This window comes from Panthera tigris, chromosome C2 (assembly GCF_018350195.1).
Source record: "Panthera tigris isolate Pti1 chromosome C2, P.tigris_Pti1_mat1.1, whole genome shotgun sequence".
NCBI lineage: Eukaryota > Metazoa > Chordata > Mammalia > Carnivora > Felidae > Panthera > Panthera tigris.
The window spans coordinates 47,656,782-47,678,863 of NC_056668.1; the positions used below are offsets into that span (position 1 = coordinate 47,656,782).

Here is a 22,082-nt window from a genome sequence, read left to right on the forward strand (position 1 = left end):
AAAAACTTTAAAAAAGTCTTAAAGTAGTACATGAACAGCTATATTTTCTCCTGTTAAATTTGCCACCTTTGCTTTGTCTCTGTATAAGCACATATTTTCTTTTTACGTACCATTTTCAAGTCAGATTTTCTGACACTTCACCCTTAAATACTTCAGCAAATACTTCTCAGAGTAAAGATATTGTCTGGCATAATGACAATGTCATCATCACACAGAATTCATTCAAGCGTCAAATATCCAGTTCATAAATATCCCTAATTATTCCAAAAATGTTTTAAGGGTATCCTTTTATTTATTTTTGAGAGAGAAAACAGGGAAGAAGGGCAGAGGGAGAGAGAATCCCAAGCAGGCTGCCCGCAGGCCGATCTCATAAACTGTGAGATCATGACCCAAGCCTAAATCAAGAGTGGGAAATTCAACCGACTGAGCTACTCAGGCGCCTCTAGAGTATCCTTTTAAAAACCAGGACAGAGCATTAAAAAAAAAAAAAAAAAAAAAAAGGCAAGATTTTATTAGTTTTGTGATTTTTGATCCCCAAACCTGACAACAAAAAGCACAAAGACGTGAGACACACACACACAAACAATCCTAAAAAATACAAATGCAAAAGTCCTCACACAATATTATCATATTTCAGTATGTAAGAGGTCTGAATTTTTGAGGATACAATGTTTGTCGCTCTTTTCTTCTCCCCCATGACCTAGCAGCTTTCTGGTCAGATCCCACTGATGTCTTGCGTGACTAAACCATCGTAGGTCATTCCATCCCATTCCATCCCCAGTAGTCAGCGACTTGTTCAAGGAGCCCAAGGCAATCAGCATATACGGTATTATTGCCGGCTAGAGGTGCTCTAACCAGCAAGAGGTTCAATCCTTTCGCTGGCCAATTGTTAAACACCACTCCAATGTACCCCTTTGCGTTGCGAGGCATTCCTTTTACTGGAGCGTGGTGTTATTCGTCGGTTCTCCTTGGTCCATGGTTTGCTCCTTGGTAGCGCCAACAGCGGACACCTAAACAGGTGTTGGAGCGCGGGAAAGACCACACGCTCTCCCTAGAGCCGCGGGACCGGGAGGCGGTCCGGAGGCGGAGCCTCGGCCGCACCAAGTCCTGCGTGCGGCTCTGCGCCGCCTCTCTCCGGGCCGCCGCTCTCCGCGCAGGGAACCGGGTCAGGCCGCGCCGCCCATGGTGCTGCTCGAGAGAGCCATGGCCAGTAAGTAGCGCGGCGGCCCGGGGGAGGGATCGCCGGCTCAGCCCCTCGCCTCCGCTTGTGTCCCCGCCGCGTCCCGGGCCTTTCCTGACCCGGCGCCCGCGGGGTTGAGGTCTCGGGCGGCGGAGCGCGGCCCGGCGCACTCCCGGGGAGTCCAGGCTTTCGGGAGCGCCAGGCCTCGCGACCGGAAGGGCCCGCGTCTTGCTCCCTGCAGGGCTCCTCCTGAGTCCCGTGCCTCTAGCTGCGTTTCGGCACCGCCGGCTGCAAATTCACCTGCGCCGAAAGAGGAGGGAGACGGGTGCACACAAGTTCCGCGCCCCCTTCTCCCCGTCCCGACCGGAAGACTGCACCTTCAGTAATTAGGAGACTTACTCGAGTGTGGGAACCTCTGCCTTGTGGGATTCTTGGAGGCTGTTAGGTTTTGCATGAGAAAGCGAGACTATCCAGGGGTGTCGAGTTCACTGTATTCACCTTAGATTGATTTCTTAACTTGAGTTTTGCAAAAGCATGTATCCTAATTATTTGTGTTTTGAACCCCGTCATGTGAAAATGAAGCATCGTTTTTCTCTGATTTGGGCTGTATGGTAAGAGGCCTGATTAACTTGCCCCATGTTGCACCGCCCGTCACACCCAGTGGAGAATGCTCTCTTCCCAAACAGAAAAAACTGGACGAGCTGTTTCTGCACCTGGACATTGAGCTTTCGGGTTAGGTATTACATGTTACACAAGTCTATCCTGGATCAGCCCCAGGGGGCGTTTCCAGCCATCTTTCTTTGTCCCCAGGTCTTTGCCCGATCCTTTTACATGAGGTTTTGGAGTGTCCTGGAGCCCTAGTCTGGAGACCTGGATTAATACAGTTTTGCCTCAGTCCGTGGCAACAGGTCATTTAATCTTTCTGAACCTCAGTTTCCTGGACATCAACTGCCCCTCCTGAGGTCTTGCGAGGCCCCCACTAGATGCTAAGGTTTGTGCAAGTGCTCTGGTTTTCATTTTAACCTGCCAGTGCTCGGAGCAAGTCAGTGGCTGACTGAATGTTAGGATCGGGGTATGGAAGTCCTTTTACACATCTGCCTCTGGATGTGCCTGCTGTCTCTGAAGAGCCAGGACGAGACTGAGGCTGGTGGGCTTGAGAGATGTGGCTCGTGATGGTGTTGAGGATGATGTCTGATTTCCTTGAGGAGTGTTTTCAAGTTACATGACCTCTCCCCGGCCCACCCAGAAACAAACAAATGCGGTTCCTGTCCTGCTTTACAGTTCCAGATTTTGGCTTGGATTGTCTCACTGACTTTGTTCACTGATTTTGTGCAGCTTCCCTCCCCCCTGCAATTTCCTCATCTACCAAATAGTGTTAATGACGCTTCACAGATGTTTGCATGTATAGAGGGCCTGGCACATTCCGTATGCTTTTCCCACATTGGTCCCTTCACTTTACTATGTTTTATCCTTTTTTTTTTTTTTTTTTTAACCCCCTTTGGTAAGTCTTTCATTGTTAGATGATGATGAATATTAGGGCAGCCAGGAACCTTAAAAGTCATTGTAATTTTCACTTTACAGCTGAGGAGATGAATTGACTAGTATTGTTTTCCACATCAAGAAACTTCCCGATGGTAGCCTTTCCGTGTCTCAGCCCCTGTGTGGAGTGGGTAATCTGCAGAATGTCAGACAGTCCCAAGCTTGGATCAGGACTTTCTGGATAGGATGAGGGAGAGAGGAAACTCTCAGCATAGCCATGGTATATTCATCTTTTAATCCCTCCAGAGCAGAGACAAAGCCCAGCTCCTGAGTTACCGTGGAGACTTTTAGTAGGTCTGTGTGATGTTCTGGTGACAGCTAAAATTTGCTCCAAAGTTATCCCAGCTTTCGTTTCTTGTTTTAGATTCCTTTGTATTCATTCAGATTCTGAAACTATTCAACAAGCTACATTCAGGGTTACATTTAGCTCTTCTCACTGTTTTTAAGATACACCAAGGAATGGAGCATCTGAGTTTTCCTACTTTTAGGGTTCACAGTGGGCCAAACAGGCCATCAGAGGTCGGGGTCTGTCGGTGTTGCCTCTTCTGGGGACATTTGCACCAGTACAGCAGATACCCAGAGGGAGAACTCTAATGGCTTTCAAGTTCTAGAGCTTAGTTTTTTCTAGAGCAGCGGTGGGGGAGGGAAGCTAGGGAAGGCCTTTACTGAAGATTCCTGAAGTTTTGCAGAGCTTCATAGGTTGCCACGTGCTTTTGATCCTTTAATGTAGCCTCCCGTCAGACCAGGAGCAAAAACTATGCATCAATCAGGGTCCAGGCAGGACGTAGAAACCACACCAGTCACTTGAACACGGGAAATTGTATATAAAAAATTATTAACCAGTGGGTGATGACTATAAGAGTTACAAGAGAACTCTAGAGAATATAGGAAAAGCACATATAGGGTGTGGTTATTAGCTCAAAGAAGGAATAAGCCTGGAAGAACCCCTGACCTTCTTGGCTGATGGCAAATCTTGTTGGCTCTGTGGGACTCAGTCCCTGATAAAAATATGGAGCCTCTTACTCGAGTAACAGGAAAAAGCACTGTTAGCTTTTTCTAACAGTCTCCCTTGCAACCTCTCGTGGTGTTATTTGCCACTTAATATTGTGCTCTTTGGGGGCACAGGAATATTCATGGCGCCAGTGCAAAACCTCACAGGTGGCCGGGGGCCCTGCCCAATGACTAAGCACATGTGCAGCTCCTTAGCCGCCAGGCTTCCCTCCCTCCAGCCGCTGGACCTTTGCGCCCTGCCCCAGCTGGTGGTGGGGAGGTGGAGGCAGGCAACTCCCCTTCCATTGGGCTGGCTGCCCCAGGTCACTGGGTAGTTTCCAAGGGATTTCACCTGTACTGAGATGCACTCTGTATCTGGAACAGGGGTAGCTTGAGTCCCAAGAACAAATTGTGAGGGACAGTTCCATCTTCAAGTTCATTCTTCCTTCAAGCCGTGTTCTCAGTAGTATGTAAGAAGCTGGCCCTGCCTGCTTTGCTTGAGGCTCTTGTGCTGGCGTGGGGCCTCGCCCAGAGATGTTGCTCTATCCCCAGGTTTCTCAGCCTCCACATCATTCACCTTGTGGGTTGGATAATTCTTTGTTGTGAAGGACTGTTGTGTACTGTGGCGTGTTTAGCAATGTCCCTGACGCCTACGCACCAGAAGCTACTGGCACCCCAACGGTGGTGACGTTGTCAGATGTCTTGGGGAGGGGGTGCAGAATCTGTCTCTGGTTGAGAGTTGCTTTGATCCAGGAGTCAGGTCTTCTGACAGCTGTTTTCTTGTATCTTCGTCCTCAGCTTTCCGCTTGGCCCTCATCCAGCTTCAGGTTTCTTCCGTCAAATCAGATAACCTCACTCGAGCTTGTGGCCTCGTGCGGGAGGCAGCAACACAAGGAGCCAAAATAGTTTCTCTGCCAGTAAGTATGGAGGCGGAGGTGGCCGCTGCCCTCTGGGAACTTCCGATCCAGTAGCATACTGGCTGCTACCTCTCGTTGTCTTCTTGTGTCCTGGGGTCCAGCAGGATCTTGTGGGTCCCCAGGATTGTTCCATGTTTAAGGGTCTTTGTGATAGGATGTGCCAGCGTGTTTACAGCTCTTTGGGATCATCTATCATGTTCAGAATCCTGGTAAGTTGTGTGGCTTACTTAAAGATAGAATACTCAGTGCCTTGGATACTTACCTTCTTTCCTTGTATAAGTAAGTCTTTCCAGGACTATGGCACACATAACTGATTGTAGTGCTAAGGCTCCAACATTTTTAGCAAATGGTTGAAAACTGGAAATTACTAGAGACATTTAGGAAGCCTGCAGTATCTTCCTAAGTATGGTAGCCTGTAGTAAGCCATTAGGGCTCTGCATGTATTTCTAGGTGATTGCTTTTAGAACAGAACCAGGTAAAGGTTGCACCACATTTGCTTGTCAGCAGGTGTAGTGTTGGCCCAGAGCTGGGTTCTGCTCATGCTAAGACACGCCTATACTGCATTTTGGGTCAAAGGACTACTGGGATCAGTGGTTGAACTATTCCAGGCAGCCCCCTCTTCCACTTTCCCTTTTGCGCTGTGGGGAGGAGGTGGCCCTTTGTAAACCCTGCTTAGATTGACTAGAGAATTTTCAGGGCCACCTTATGTTTTAGGCTCCAGTCCATCACAGATGTGGCCAGTGAGTCAGAATCTTTAACAAGGGAGCTTGAGATCTTAATGTGAATCCAGTCTTCCTTATGGCCACAGTTATGGGACTCGCCTGTAGCCTGATCACGGTCACTTGTTGCTTTAAGTTGCCAGGAGCGAGAATGAAAGCACCTAATTCTGCATGTGTCCTCTCTAACGTGTGTTGTGTAAGCTGATGATCCTCAGGTTTGAGTTTGCTAGCACAGTGCCTGGTGCACAGTCTCAGTGAATGATGAATTAGAATCAAAGTCTAGTTTTTGCTTTTCTTTTCTCACAGAGCTGCGGCAGATAGCATATCCTGGAAAATGAGAAATTTCTGTATTTTTTCAAACACAGGCTTTATTGCTTTACGTAGTTAATAATATAGTTTTGAGCCAATGGATTCATTCTAACACCCGAAGTCCTATGATTAAACCCAGTTGTCATGGGGCTCAGGTGCCCAGGGTGGGAACTCAGAGTTCTGCGGACACCGAGGGAGAGGCGGATTAGCTGGGGTGACAGGGATCTGAGAGAGCACACATGACTTGTGTCCTCTGGCCCAACCTGAGCCAGCTGTCAAGTTCTGCTCGAGGCCACAAGCTCTTTAGCCCTAGGATGCCAGTGTTTTTCTTATCGGCTGTGTTTTACCCTTTTGAGAGCAGGGCTAAGGGAGGCAGCTGTGTCTTCTGAGTTTAAGTTTAAAATGGGTGGGCTATTTTCACGGTTTCCCCCCCCCCCCTTTTCTCTGCCAACATTATTCTAGGAATGCTTTAATTGTCCATATGGCACGAAATATTTTCCCCAATATGCTGAGAAAATTCCTGGTGAATCTACACAGAAGCTTTCTGAAGTAGCAAAGGAGTGCAGCATATATCTCATTGGAGGTAACTTCCTACCCTCAAGGTATAATGACCTAAACATGAGAAACATCCAAATAATTTTTGTTTCATTTAAACAATGAAATACAAAGCATGTAAGTCAGACATTGAAAGAATGAGGTGGATCTTACGTAATAATGTGGAAGAATGTTCAAGACACAGTTATGTGGAAGAAGCACGTTCCGTATGATATGAACAGGCACTCTCAGATTAATCCCTGCCACAAAAGGTTATATATTTTTGTATGTGTTTGTATATGTAGCACATAGTAAGTATTGTATAAAGACGCACCAAACTGATAATGATGACTTTTCCCTGGAGAAGGAATGGGAATACAGGGCAGGTGGAAATGTGGAAAGAAAACACTGTATTGGAGTGTCTTTCATTATACTAATACAATGTTAGGAAATTTTGTTTTCTCATAAAGAGGCCACATATATCAAGGTAGCTTTATAAGTATGGTTTTGAAATAAATGTGGTTTCAAAATAAATTTTTAAAATGCATTTGCTTAAATAAAAATCAGTACAGTAAAGCTGTTCAATAGATCTAGCAAACAAAATTATTCTCTGTTATGACATGTTGGAATTAGAAACAGATGAGAGGTGAAGAAAAGACAAGCAATAAAAAAGAAATGCGGGAACTACATTCAGTGATGGCAGGATTGGCTTCCATTCCCATGAGGAGGCCTAATGGGGATACAGTTACTTTGCAGGACGTGGTGATTTGAGGTTGAGCAACAGTGAATTCTCTGTGTTTCTCTAGTGTTATAGATTAACAGATCTTGTAGCTCAAGATCAAAGCAGAATTCAGAACCAGTTTGGTTATTTTTGAACCTGTCTTTGGCATCTGACTTAATTACATTTCGTCTCTACTCTGGAGTTTGTCTCTGAAACATCATATTAAAGAAGACAAAAAAGAACATAATTAAATAACCCTTAGAAGATAGTATGCTTTATTGTTGGACCCAAGTGACAGTTTGTCAAGTGTTTGTCCTGTTATCATACAAGAGTGCTTTATTCAGAATATTTTCTTTGCTCCTGTGTTTCTCTTCTCAATGAAAGGTTCTGTTCCTGAAGAGGATGCTGGGAAATTCTATAACACCTGTGCTGTGTTTGGGCCTGATGGAACTTTACTGATAAAGTACAGAAAGGTAAGTAGGGAATGTGGCAAGCCTCATTACCTCTTGAGAATTTGCTGTGAAATCCCCTAGTTCCTCTCATCAAATTTTACACATGTGGGGCGTTTGACTAGTTGGTATAGTCAACTTGTCGAATCTTGGCTGTTGGCATTTTGATATAAATTTTAGACTTAGCCTGTCAGTTTCAGCAAAGGAAAAATCTGTAGGAATTTTGATTAGAATTGCCCAGTGTTTATAGTGCACTATTGACAATAGCCAAAGTATGGAAAGAGCCCGAATGTGTATCGACTAATGAATGGGTAAAGAAGATGTGGTATATGTGTATATATCAATATATTTATATCTATATCTGTATCTATATATATATATGTGTGTGTATATATATATACACACACATATATATATATATATATACACATGTATATATATATACATATGTATACACACATACATACAATGTAATATTACTCAGTGATCAAAAAGAATGAAATCTTGCCATTTGCAACAATGTGGATGGAACTAGGGTGTATGATGCTAAGCAAAATAAGTCAGAGAAAAACAAACATATGACTTCACTTGTATGTGGAATTTAAGATACAAAACAGATGAACATAAGAGAAGGGAAGCGAAAATAAGATAAAAACAGAGAGGAAGACAAACCATAAGAGACTTAAATACAGAGAACAAACTAAGGGTTGCTGGAGGGGAGGTTGGTGGGGGATGGCTAAATGGGTGATGGTCATTAAGGAGGGCACTTGTTGGGGTGAGCACTGGGTATTATATGTAAGTGATGAATCACTAAATTCTATTCCTGAAATCGTAATTACACTAAATGTTAACTAACTTGGATTTAAATTAAAAATAAATAAATAAAGCGAATACTTAGAATGATAAAAAAAAAAAAAAAGAATTGCATTGAAAATAGAGATCACTTTGGGAACAGTTGACATTTGGTAAATGCAAATACATTGAAGATTGTTAAATACTTTGGGTATTGATCCTTTTATTGTTGTGAAATCCCTTTCTTTCTCACAATAATCTTTGTCTTGAAGTTTATCTCTGATATTGCCATGGCCATTCTAATCTTATACTTACTATTGTATGGTACATTTTTTTTCTAATTCCTTACTTTCAACCTGAATGTATCTTTGTATTTTATTTATTTATTTATTTATTTTAGCAGGTGTATTTAATTTATTTTTTAAATTTACATCCAAATTAGTTAGCATATAGTGCAACAGTGATTTCAGGGGTAGATTCCTTAATGCCTCTTGCCCATTTAGCCCATCCCCCCTCCTGCAACCCTTTCAGTAACCCTCTGTTCTCCATATTTGAGTCTCTTATGTTTTGTCCCCCCTCCCTGTTTTTATATTATTTTTGCTTCCCTTCCCTTATGTTCATTTGTTTTGTATCTTAAAAGTCATCATATGAGTAAAGTCATATGATACTTGTCTTTCTCCGACTAATTTCGCTTAGCATAATACCCTTTAATTCCATCCACGTAGTTGCAAATGACAAGATTTCATTCTTTTTGATTGCCGAATAATACTCCATTGTATATATATACACACACCACTTCTACTTTATCCATTCATCAGTCGATGGACATTTGGGCTCTTTCCATACTTTGGCTATTGTTGATAGTTCTGCTATAAACGTTGGGGTGCATGTGTCCCTTCGAAACAGCACACCCGTATCCCTTGGATAAATACCTAGTAGAGCAATTGCTGGGTCATAGGGTAGTTCTATTTTTAATGTTTTGAGGAACCTCCATACTGTTTTCCAGAGTGGCTGCACTAGTTTGCATTCCCACCAGCAGTGCCAAAGAGGTCCTTTTTCTCCGCATCCTTGCCAACATCTGTTGTTGCCTGAGTTGTTAATGTTAGCCATTTTGACAGGTGTGAGGTGGTATCTCATTGTGGTTTTGATTTGTATTTCTCTGATGATGAGTGATGTTGAGCATTTTTTCATGTGTCGGTTGGCCATCTGGATGTTGTCTTTTGAGAAGTGTCTATTCGTGTCTTTTGCCCATTTCTTCACTGGATTCTTTGTTTTTTGGGTGTTAATTTTGATAAGTTCTTTATAGATTTTGGATACTAACCCTTTATCTGATATGTCCTTTGCAAATATCTTCTCCCATTCTGTCAGTTGCCTTTTAGTTTTGCTAATTGTTTCCTTTGCTGTGTGTTTCCTTTGTATTTTGATGAAGTCCCAATAGTTCATTTTTGCTTTTGTTTCCCTTGCCTCTGGAGACATGTTGAGTAAGAAGTTGCTGTGGCCAAGGTCAAAGAGGTTTTTGTGTGCTTTCTCCTTGAGGATTTTGATGGCTTCCTGTCTTACATTTAGGTCTTTCATCTGTTTTGAGTTTATATTTTGTGTATGGTGTAAGAAAGTGGTCCAGGTTCATTTTTCTGCATGTCGCTGTCCAGTTTTCCCAGCACCACTTGCTGAAGAGCTGTCTTGATTCCATTGGATATTCTTTCCTGCTTTTGTCAAAGATTAGTTGGCCATACGTTTGTGGGTCCATTTCTTGGTTCTCTCTTCTGTTCCATTGATCTGAGTGTCTGATTTTGTGCCAGTACCATACTGTCTTGATGATTACAGCTTTGTAATACAGCTTGAAGTCCAGTGTATCTTTATAATTAAAATGATTCTCTTGTAGCTAGCGTACAGTTGGGTCTTGTTGTTTTATTCATTTTGACAATTTCTGCCTCTTAGCTGGAGCACTGACTTCACTTATATTTAATTATTGATATGGTTTGATTTAGGCATTAGACATTTTAGTGTTTTTTTTCTTTGTTCCTCTTTCCAGCATTCTTTTGGTTTAGTTGAGTATTTTTTAGAATTCCATTTTAATTTAACTATTGGCTTTTAGTTATACCTCGTTGCTTTTTTTTTTAAGTTGTTGTCCTAAGGATTACCATACGCACCCTATCTTTTCATAGTCTACTTAGAATTAATATCCTACTATTTCATATGAAATTTAAGAACTTCACAATTATATAGATCAATTTCCTTCCTTCTCCCCTCTTTCTGTTATAGTTGTCATACGTATTGCATAATAAATCCCACAAAACACTAAGTTTTTAAGTAATCATTTGTATGTAAAGAAATTTAGATAAAATTATTTTGTTTGCTGAAATATTTAGCTTCTTTGTATTTTTCTTTCTAAAGATCCTAGTTCTGTCTGGTATCTGCCTTCAAACAGAAAGACCTCTTTTAGAATTTTTGTAGTGAGGATCTGGTAGGTGGGAATGCTCTTAGTTTTGGTTTATGAATATATCTTTATTTTGTCTTCATTCTTGAAAGATATTTTTGGTGGAATAGAATTCTGGGTTGACAGTTTTCTTTTCTCTCCTAGCAATTTGAGCAATGTTTTTCATGTATTTCCTAGCCTCTTTTTAAGCATTTTTCTGATAAGAATTCGGTGGTGATTTGTATTGTTGTTCTGTATGTAATTCGTGGTTTTTTTCTGTCTGCCTTCAAAATGTTTTCCATAATCTTTAGTTCTCAGTGTTTTGACTCTGATGTGCCTATGTAGATATAGTTTTCTTTTTATTTCTCTTGCTTTGTGCTTATTTATTATTTTTAAAAAAATTTTTTAAACTTATTTTTGAGAGAGAGAGAGATAGTGTGAGCAGGTGAGGGGCAGAGAGAGAGGGAGACACAGAATCTGAAGCAGGCTCCAGGCTCTGAGCTGTCAGCACAGAGCCCAATGTAGGGCTCGAACTCATAACCTGTGAGATCATGACCTGAGCCTGAAGTCAGACGCCTGACTGAGCCACCCAGAGCCCTGCTTTGTGCTTCTTTAATCTGTAAATTTAACTCTTTCGTCCTGTTGGGGCATTATTTTGTTAAATGCCTTTCTGTTCCATTCTCTTATTGGACTTCAATTTTGATACTGTTCTACCAAACCAGGTTTCCAAGACTCCAGTTTTTTGTTTTTCCAACCTTTTTCCTCTATCTTCTTCAGCTTGGACAGTTTCCATTCATCTGTCTTCAAGTTCTCAGAGTCTTTCTTCTGTAATCCCTAGTCTCCTGTGTGCCATCCCAGTGAAATCTTTTAAAATTTCAGATAAACTTTTATTTCTCTACTAATTATATCCTATTTGTCTATTCATTAAGAGCATATTTCTCCTTATACCCTTGAGCCTAGTTTAATAGCTCCTTTTTGGTAATTATCACATCTGACTCAGGCTGGGGTCTGCTTCATTGATTATTACGTTTTCTTTAAAGTTAGGTAACATTTTCTTATTTGTGTGTCTAGTAATTTTGGATTGCATATTGGATTCTATGTTGTTGAGATTCCAGCTTCTATTATATTACTCTGAAAAGGGTTGAATTTTTTTGTTTTAGTAAGTAGTTAACTTCATTGTACTCAAACACCATACTCTTTTTCCTTTGTGAGGTAGGCAGTAACTTCAGGTTCTCCATTCTTTTTTTTTTTTTTTTTTAATGTTTATTTACTTTTGAGAGAGAGCACGTGTGCATGCATGAGTGAGGGAGGGGCAGAGAGAGAAGGAGACACAAAATCCAAATCCAAACAGGTTCCAGGCTCTGAGCTGTCAGCACAGAGCCCAACGTGGGGCTCACCACAAGATCATGATCTGAGCTGAAGTCCAGTGTTTAACCGACTGAGCCACCCAGGCACCCCTCAGCTGCTCTGTTCTATCTAAAGTTGTTAGCTTTGGGGCTAAACAACTAGCTTTTTGTGCTAGTAACCTCACTGTTTGAAGTGCATATTTTTAGTATTGAGTTTTCCAGTCCATGAATGTGTATATCCCACCGTTCATTCAAGCTTTTAAAAATTTCTCTTGAAATGTTTTTTTTTTAATTTTTTTAATTTTTAAAAAAATTTTTTTAAATGTTTTTATTTACTTTTGAGACAGAGAGGGACAGAGCATGAGCAGGGGAGAGGCAGAGAGAGAGGGAGACACAGAATCTGAAGCAGGATCCAGGCTCTGAGCTGTCAGCACAGAGCCCGATGCGGGGCTCGAACTCACAGACTGTGAGATCGTGACCTGAGCTGAAGTCGGAGGCTTAACCGACTGAGCCACCCAGGCACCCCTCTCTTGAATTGTTTTTATAGTGCTTTGGGTACAGTCTTGTATATCATTTGCTAGATTTATTCCTAATTGGTGGTTTTTGATGCCCTTTCATTTTCTGTTTCTTGCTAGTATATAGAAGTACAACTAATTTTAAAAGTACTGACCTTTTATGTTGTAACCTTGCTAAACTCCTTAATTTCAATAATTCAGCTGTAGATTTCTTTTGGAGTTTGTAGGTACATTGTTATATCATCTGAGAATAATTACAGAGTTAATTTTATCTTTCTCATCCTCATGGTTTTTATTCCTTTCTGTTGCCTTGTTGCTTGGGTTAGGATCTCTGAGATCCTCTGAATAGGAGGAGTCCTTGTCTTGTTCCTGATCTCAGTATGAAAAGGCTTTTAATGTTTCACTGTTAAGTATGATGTTCCTTCCTTTTTTACTTTTGCAGATGCTATGTCAGAGTAAGGGAATACCCTTCCCAGAAGAGTTTTTTTCTTCTGTTTTGAAAATATGAATGGATTTAGAAGTTTGCCAAATGCTCATTATGTACCTCTTAAGATGTTCATATGACTTTTCTCCTTTATTTTGTTAGCTATTTGTAGTAAATTACATTGATTTCCTCATGTTAACACGTGCTTTCCTTGAATAAATCCAATTTCAGATGATGTGTTGCACTTTTTATATATTGCTGCATTTAGTTGGGAAAATTGTACCGATTTTTAATTACCCACTCTCCACCTCTCCTGCCAATGTGTCAGTTTGATTATGATTCTGTGATGAAGACTTCAGTAAGCATTTATACTGAATAAGAAAGTAACACATTAGCTGCCTTCCGTAAGAAACCTAGATATCACCTTGCGTACTACATAGGAAAGAAGTGTCATAAAACTACTGCTTTGTGGATTTTTTCCAGTTTTGTATATTAGAGCTCATTTTGATAAGATGTCAGCTTGTGGGTTGGGTTGTGGGCAGGTTGGGATTACTATTCGTATAGTTGATCTTAGAGCATCCCTATTTCTGGGCATGGAAGGACGTTTGTAAATTGCTGCCGTGAACCCTGCTGGAAAAGAGGTAACCAAATCCATTACTTGTGATGCAGCTCCATCTGTTTGATATTGACGTTCCGGGGAAAATTACATTTCACGAATCTGAAACGTTGAGTCCCGGTGATAGTTTCTCCACATTTGATACTCGTAAGTACTAAGTTCACCTGTTTCAGCAGTCTCAGTAGACGAGGGCCAGGCGTTCTTTTCTTTTCTTTTCTTTTTTTTTTTCTCTTATGTTCTTCCCCGACTTCTTTACATACCCTGACTATAAGACCAGAAATGAGAAGGGTATAGAATGGCCAGAGATCTAGAAATAGTGGGCTGAATGGAGAACTACGGGTTTGTCATGATTTTGCTCTGCCATTTGGTCACAGACTATTCATATGATCACTTCCAGAGTTTATCTGTCAGGCTGTGATTGAATACTTCCCACATAGAAATAAGCATTCAATTAGAATGAACTTCTTATTTCTAATCTGCTGACATAAATGATGTCTTCGTGAGGGAAAATCCAAGCAGGCATAAGCTTGTACATTTTCTCCATCCATGGGCCCTGGGTAATGTATTACCTTCATTGTTTGGTGATCTCAAATGGAGGCTTTACCCTGCCACGCCATGTTGCAAAAGAGGTTAACTTTTCATTTGTGCATTTTCTGTTTGAAAAACAGCTTACTGCAGAGTGGGCCTGGGCATTTGCTACGACATCCGCTTCGCAGAGCTCGCACAAATCTATGCGCAGAGAGGTGAGATCACCGAGGTTGTGCTGTGGAGGTGCTTCCAGCTTTGGTTCCGGCCTGGTCTTCGTGGGTAGAGGGAGGGAGCCCTTGGTCAGAAAAACCGGAGGAGAAGCCTTACTCTGTCCACCCTCATCCCGGCTGCTCAGACGTTGCTGCACGTGGACAACACAGCTGTTTGGAGGTTGCATTTCAGCACACCGTGGAGCTAAGCAGGAGCCATGCTCCTAAATCTTCTCCGCCCCTCGAACCCTTCTTGCTACTGTATTTGGAAAGAGTAGCTTGGAGCCCGCTAGAAGTGAGGATGTGGTCTATGGTGCCTGTCATGATTTCACACTCAGTGGTCCTGCAGGTTGGGCACAGTAGAAATGTAGTCAGTGACATTCTGGTCCAGAGAACAAGTGTCCTTGCTGTCCTGGAAGAGCACGGAGCCAAGTCACAAGATCTGGGTTCTGGTTCCAGCTCTTTCCCTTAATGGACATGATACTTTGAGTAAATTATTTAATCTTTACAGCAGCATGGATCTCCATTTTTTCATAGGCATGGGGTGGAGATTAAGGAAGGAGAGCTTAGAAAGCTCTTTGTGTGGTAGTCAACAAATAGGAGCATCCCACTAGACTGTCCAAGCTACTCTGATTTGGACTTGACTGTCACTTCAAGTGGAATGGGTGCAGGCGTTGTGACTGCCTGGTCAGCAAAACAGGTGGGGGGTGCACAGGCTCTGTGTTGGCGGTTTCTGTTGACTTCTGTCAGTAAGTGTTAGAGCACCTACTCTGCCCCTCATTTCATTTGAAAACCATTACAAAATGTGGTCCTTGGCCACGCAGAGCTGGCCATATGGTGCTGACAGAAATCTGTGAAGTCACATACAGTGGTTTCGGTCATCAATAGCACTGTTCTTCTATGTCTATGTGCAGCGTGTATGTGTCCCCAAAGGAATCCTACCTTGGCGGACATCTTTTTTTTTAGGTTTGGGAGAGTTTGAGTTTGTTCCCCACTGGGTAAGGACCAAAATGGGGACTGAGTGTGGGGTGGTGTCAACCTGCACCCATTCTTCTCTGGCCGTTCTGTCTCAAGGCTGCCAGCTGTTGGTATATCCTGGAGCTTTTAATTTGACCACTGGACCAGCCCACTGGGAGTTGCTTCAACGAGGCCGGTAAGAAAGCATCTCAGGCACACCTTCAAATGTCAGTGTTGCCTTGTTGCAGAGATTTCCAGTCTGGGGGAAGAACCAACCTTCCTGATACAGGATGCTGCCCCTGACTCAGGTGCCCTGACATCCAGATGCAGTGGGAAAGGATGAATCACCCCGTTGACTATGTTGCTTGGATCGCGATGCTTCTCCTACCCCAGCCCTTACCTCATTCTGCTAGTCCTAGAATACCCTGCCGAGACACTGTTTTTCTATTCTGCGAATCCCAGGCATTGCATAGTGTCTTTGGCATGTCCCAGTAGCTGTTACCTGGGTCCCTGAGGCTGAGGAGTGAGTGGTGAAGGGTAGATGGCTGAGGTGGATGTAATATGGAAGGGGAAAGGAGTGTGACTTGTGTGTCTGTGTAAAGTGTGCTGAAAACCATGAAATATTGGTCAGAGACGCTGGCTCTCTCCATTACAGTTCTGTTAGTTGAGGTATCCTATACTTAGAGGAAAGTACACTGATTTTAAGTCTGTAGGTTGGGAAGTTTTTACATGTGTATGCACCTCTGGCCGCGGTCAATATAGAACACTTCCGGATCTCTAGAATGCTCCCCTTTGCTCCTTCCGTCTACCCTCTCCTTTGCCCAGATATGGCCACTATTCTCACTTCTAAAGAGGTTGGCAATTTTTATTGGAGGAGGAAGCAGAGGTGTTTGGTTGGTTGCTTGGTGGAAGATGGGGTAGGGGTGTCTGATACCATGAATATTAATTAATGCAGTCTTGTAGGGAGCAGGAAAAGCTTGGGAGATATCGGAATGGCCTGGCATGGACCTGTTGGTTGAGCCCAGGATGCTCCCAGGTGAGGTGGCTTGATGTACCCAGCCTGCCACCTGAAATTCTTACCTAATTTGAGATGATGGGGCTGTGGCCACTGGAGGCATGGAGATGCCACACAGCCCTGCAAAGTGTTTGGCCCCAGCAAGTCCAGTCCAGTCTCTCTGGCCACCTTGACTTGATTAACCAGAGAGGATCTGCTCGTTTATATGGTAAAAGGTTGGCTCAGGCCAGGATCTCAACTGTGGCAGTATTAACATTTTAGACTAGCTCATTCTTTGTTATAGGGGCTGTTCTGTGCACTGTAGGATGTTTAGTAGCATCCCCGACCTCTACCCTCCGGGTGCCAGTAGCAACCCCCATCATGAAAGTCAAAAAGTCAGAGTCAGTGTCTTCAGACATTGGCAGATGGCACTACTGGGCAAAATCACTCCCAGTTGAGAAGTGGCTTATGCATTAAGTATACTTTTAGAAGAGAGGGTTTCATGGCTTCGTTTGTTCTCTTCCATGTCTGAGCCAGCCTATCCTGTCCCAGTTTTTATTTTATTTTATTTTATTTTATTTTATTTTATTTTATTTTATTTTATTTTATTTTATTTTATTTTATTTAAAAGACTTTTTTTAATGTTTATTTATTTTTCAGAGAGAGAGAGAAAGAGAGCATGCGTGCGTGAGCAGGGGAGGGGCAGATAGGGAGACACAGAATCTGAAGCAGCCTCCAGGCTGTGAGCTGTCAGTACAGAGTCCAACACGGGGCTCAAACTCAGAAACTGTGAGAGCATGACCTGAGCCGAAGTCCGATGCTTAATGAACTGAGCCACCCAGGCACCCCCCACTCCGTCCCAGTTTTTAAAAGAAGGATCTGTACCCTTGGGATAGAAAAATGTTGCCAATCTATAATATATGAATTACCTCTTTTCTGTCTGTTGACAACAGGGCTGTTGATAATCAGGTATATGTGGCCACGGCATCTCCTGCCCGGGATGATCAGGCCTCCTATGTTGCCTGGGGACACAGCACTGTTGTGAGTCCTTGGTGAGTTGGCTAAGCAGGGAAAGGCTCTCCAGGAGCTTGGGAGAGATTGCACTGGGGGGGTGGGTTGTCTGATTCCCCACCAGCCCTGCCCCTTCCCAGCCCTCCATCCTCACATGCCTCCTCGGTCTCCACTTCGTCTGCGAGAGACACTTGCACTTGGAAACCACGTGAGAAAGAATCGGGGCCTGCTGTCTTTCTTGATTGAGCATTTGACCTTAGCCCTCTTCTGAGCTTCTCAGTAGCTTTTGTTATCAGTCAGACTTTGATCACATGGGGGAAGCACGGCAGCAGTCATGGGTGGGTGATTTTAGTAAAAGAGGCTCTCAGATTGTTGGCTTTTGGTTAAAATTTAAGCTAGGTGATTAGTTGTAGAGCAGAAATGGGTTATAGGGTGAGGATTTTGCTCCCTGCATAATGATTAGAGGATGGGGGAGGATGGGTTCATTTAAGCAAAACTGTGACCTTGTCCTCTGTGAGAGTGTAAAGCATTGTCTTAGAGAAGCCAGCATGGGAGTTCTCCCACCTGCACACCCAGTTGTATGTTACTGTACGTAACTCATGGTCTGTACTTGAATGGTTTCCACAGCACTTTCACACACATGGCCTCCATGTGAACGAGACTTTTCCTATGTTAAGCTCAGTTTATAGATGGTAGAATTGAAGTTCGTGGGATAAAATAGCCAGAACTGGTGTTTAGATTCAGGACTTCTGACTTTAGAACTCGGATTTATTCCATACCACTCACACATCTGTATGATTACACACATACTGCTGTGTATTTACATAATTTCAGGATAAATATGCCAGTAACAAGGCCGAGAAGGGTTATATATCACTGGGGTGTGTCTGAAATTCTCTCTTCTGACCTTCTAGGCCCCAAAGATGAAAGAATGTGATAGGGGAAGGCCTTGGAAGATAAGACCAGTGAGAGATTCCAGGGAGCCTCCTGCATATTAGGTTTGGAAGGCACTGGCAGACTGGAAGGATTAAGTTGTCTTGAACATTTTCTTAAACTTGGTTCAAGTTCCTCTGTTCATTTGTTAGTGACAGGCTTCCTGGCCTTCTGGGCAGCTCTGCTTCCCTGCTAGGGTTCTCCTGATGAACTTCATTGCTGATCAGGCTGGCTGCTTCTGACACAAAGTAGTTGTACTTTATTCTTTTCAGAATTCTATCTGTAGGACTTGGGGCCCTCGGTCTTATATTGACATCAGGAATGGCTGCCTGGGGTTAACCCAGAGAGGGAGATCTTTGAATGCCAGAGCAAATGGGGAAGAAATAGAAAAGAATAAAAATGAATTCAGTTAAGTGGCATTAATGATGATGTTTGTAGCTCATTTGTGCCAAAAATTTGTTTGTGGCCATCTGGGAAATGGAACCAATTACTGTATCAGATTGTTTGTTAGGTCAGATTACTTTATTTTGTGCTTTGGAGAAATTTCATTTCACTAGATGTTTTTGAAGCCCTGCTTTGGGCCAAGAGACTCAGCACTGGAATCTTTTCCACATCAGCCTTTCCCCAGATTTGGGAAGGAGTGTTCCTGTTTCTAAGTGTGAGGCTCCTCTCCTATTGGGGTGTGCTTTACACACCACTTCTATCCAGACCCCAGGCTGAAACCTTTCCTTCAAAAACTGAAACCCAATAACATAGGGACCCAGGGACCACAGGCACAAGACTGGAGATCCAGGCAGTGCAGGGCTGTGCTCAGACCCAACCTTACCATCCCCTGCCTTGGAAAACATGGAAGGAGCAGAGCCAGACCACCCTCCCGAAAGGGGTCTTTCTGATCTGCGCTCATGAAGGGACAGGACAGAGCTTCCCGCTGCTTACAGGTAGCTCTGTTTTCAGAGGTTTATAATCATGGAGGAACTACCACTTCCTAGCAGTTGGCAGTTTACAGAACATACTCCGTAATCTAATCTAAGTCCTCACAGAGCTCTGATTTCCACTTTATAGACTAGGAAATGGAGAGTGCAGGTGACTTGGCACGAGGCCAAATGGCTACTTAAATGGTGGAACAGGAATTTATGCCCCTCCTTTCTTGTCTTTAATCTCAGATTCCTTCCCCTGAGGCCTTCGAGGTGGGACAAGAATAGGGATCCTGATATCCACAAACATTAGTGACCTACTCCCTAACAAATCTCTTTCAGGGGAGATGTCCTTGCCAAGGCTGGCACTGAAGAGACCATCGTGTATTCAGACATAGGTAAGATCTGCTGCGGCATGGTTGAGGTCTCTGGCATCCCCATTGGTCTGAGGTGATTCCTAGCTGTGAAGCTCCTGTCGCTTGGAGGGGCTCCCTTGTGCCACCTTCTCGTTTATCCTTGGTTCTCCGGCCAAACCCTGGGGGCTATAACTCCGGTTGAGTTTTCTTGGTTTGGTTTGAAATAACTCCAGCGGGACCGCCAGGTCACCCGGTGCCTTTGGACAAGGCCTCTATATTCCTGAGTTACTTGCCGAGACTCTGGTGGTTTTTATACTGTTTGGGGAAGAAATTCTCATTGGTTAGTGAGGAGTTACATCCTATTAATAGTACACTTTCCTGTTTTTGCAGACCTGAAGAGGTTGGCTGAAATACGCCAGCAAATCCCCATTTTTAGCCAGAAGCGATCAGACCTTTATGCAGTGGAGGCGAAAAAGCCCTAAGGTTTATGCTTCTAACATGTCATGAAAAACAGGATGATGTTTCTGCAATGTAATCAACTCCCTGTTGAATTCTTTAAGGAGATTTTTTTTTTTTTCTAATTTCAGACTTTTCCTTTCTTGGGAACTCTCTATTGAGATGATGGAGCATCAGCACATGATATTTTTCACACCATATTAGATAGTTAAAAAGGGCTCAGGCTGGCCTTGCGAGCAGAAGGAAAAGGAGATGGCTATAACTCCCATACTAAGTTGCTTCATAGCAGTTGGTGAAAGTATCAGATCTTGGTATCCTGGTGGTTGCTTCACCTGGTACCAATAGATTTATGTCACATACCGCTTATCTCACTGCTGGGGTTGGAATCCATTACGTAGAAAATTTGGTCTGGTGCCACTCTCTTTTGAGTAGGACGTTGAAGTTTATATTTTTAGTCTGTGAGTAGCTATGGAAAGCAAGGTTATGGACCCTTGGTGTTTGCTAGAGGAGATGGCAGCCCCATCCCTTCCCGGCAGCCTTGGGGCTCTTCAAATTCAAGAAGGAGCCAATGAATCAACCCCAGACCCTCCTGGTCTTAGAGAAAAGGCAGTATCAACAGGGAGTCCTGTGGAAGAATGGCAGCAGTGGCATTTGGTCAAGGCAACTAAAGTATGAGTCTCTGTAAAAGATTTTCCTGATGGGGTGAGTGTCTGAAAATATCTTTGTCTTTTTGCTTTTCTCCCTAGTAACACTTTCTAGCTTGATGAAGGCAAGCTAGTGGTTTTAGCCTAGTGGTTTTCAGAATCCTTTTGCACAATTAAAAATTAACGATTCCAATGAACTTTGTTTTTATGTATGTTACAGTTGGTGGTGGGCTAATAAACATTTAACAACCAGCTGTCCAAAAAAAAAAAAAAAAAAAAAAAAAGGCCCTGATTTTGCAGTAGTTGGCAGTAGTATTTGCCAATTTCCTTGGTATAAATACTTTCACTGTGGCCAAGTACAGACTATCAACATGACCCCTCTAAACACAGAGTTGGAAATAGATGCACAGTGGGCACTTGTGAGCTGGTGTAATCCTGCTCTCGCACACCACTGTTTACATATGTAGAGATATTTATCATCCTGGAAAATAAAACAAAACCTTAAAATAATACACAAGCACACATTCTATTAGCTATAAGAGTGATGATATCATCATGTGTCATTTAACCCTTGGAAACCGGCATTGTATACCCAGAGGAGTACAGGAGTGAAAAAGGCAAATGACGTTTTAAAATTAAGTCTACAATTTGGTAAAATTTGACATATGTATACATCCATGAAAGCGCTCTCATCAAGATAATGAACCCTCCCCTGGTGTTTTCTTAAGCTGTTATATAATCCCTTCAGCCACTCTTCTCCTCCCCAGGCGATCACTGATCAGCTTTGTCACTGTAGATTAGTTTGAATTTTCTATAATAACCCAAAAGTGGAATCATGCCATATGTATACTTTTTTACATCTTCTTTCACTCATCGTAATTACTGGGGGACTCATTCCTGTGTGTATCACTCATTTCTTTTTTATTGCTGAATGGTAGTCCACTGTATTTATCTGTTCACCTGTTGATAGACATTCGACTTTTTAGTTTTTGGCTATTAGAAATAAAGCTGCTAGAAAACATTTTGCACAAATTGTTCATTTTTCTTGAGTAAATATCTAGGAATGGAATGGCGGGGGCCTATGTGTATTTCACTGACAAACTATTTTCCAAAGTGACTGTGCCATTTTATTTCTTGCCATCCGTCTGTCAGTGTCCCGGTTGCTCCGCGTCCTCACCAATATTTGGTGTGATAATTTGATTTTAGCTCTTTTAATGTGCATGTGATGTGATTTCATTGTGGTTTTACTTTGTATTCTCCTGATGATTAATAGTGTTGATCATCTTTTCCTTTGCTTTTCCTGTATCCTTTTCAGTGAGGTGTCCCTTCATATCTTTTCCCCTTGTTTTGGTTCAGTTATTTATCCTTGTATTGATCAGTAACAGTTCTTTATATACTCTAGTTAAAAACCATCTGTCGCATATCATGTTTTACAAATATATTCTCCAAGTCTGAGAAAAAAAAAGTCTTCATTTTTTTAAAAAGTATTGTTTACAGAGCAAAAGTTTTTAATTACCAGTGAAGGCTAGTTAATTGCTTTTTCTTCTTTTGCAGTTTGTCTTTTTTATGTTGAGAAAACAGAAGGCCATGGGGGAAGGGAAGAGGAAAAAATA

General features: G+C 42.6%; 1 protein-coding gene across 2 annotated transcripts; it reads left to right on the forward strand.

The window, feature by feature from the left end:
- The first annotated feature begins 554 nt into the window (after positions 1-554).
- NIT2 (nitrilase family member 2) lies at positions 555-21,490 on the forward strand. Of its 2 annotated transcripts, none has more exons than XM_042956482.1 (10): positions 555-1,210; positions 4,508-4,626; positions 6,117-6,237; positions 7,294-7,382; positions 13,521-13,614; positions 14,136-14,210; positions 15,279-15,357; positions 17,109-17,207; positions 19,356-19,411; positions 19,957-21,490. In XM_042956482.1, exons 1-10 carry the CDS (start codon positions 1,183-1,185, stop codon positions 19,989-19,991), a joined length of 795 nt encoding a protein of 264 aa, XP_042812416.1. In that variant the 5' UTR covers positions 555-1,182; the 3' UTR covers positions 19,992-21,490. The 2 variants fall into 2 exon arrangements, with proteins under 2 accessions (XP_042812416.1, XP_042812415.1); XM_042956481.1 differs by having other exon boundaries at positions 557-1,210; positions 19,760-21,490.
- Positions 21,491-22,082: the final 592 nt, after the last annotated feature.

Coding starts and splice junctions, on each gene's coding strand:
- NIT2 (XM_042956481.1), top strand. CDS start 1,183: ATGGTGCTGCTCGAGAGAGCCATGGCCA. Junction 7,383..13,520: donor TACTGATAAAGTACAGAAAG/GTAAGTAGGGAA, acceptor CTTGTGATGCAG/CTCCATCTGTTTGATATTGA. Junction 14,211..15,278: donor ACAAATCTATGCGCAGAGAG/GTGAGATCACCG, acceptor TTCTGTCTCAAG/GCTGCCAGCTGTTGGTATAT.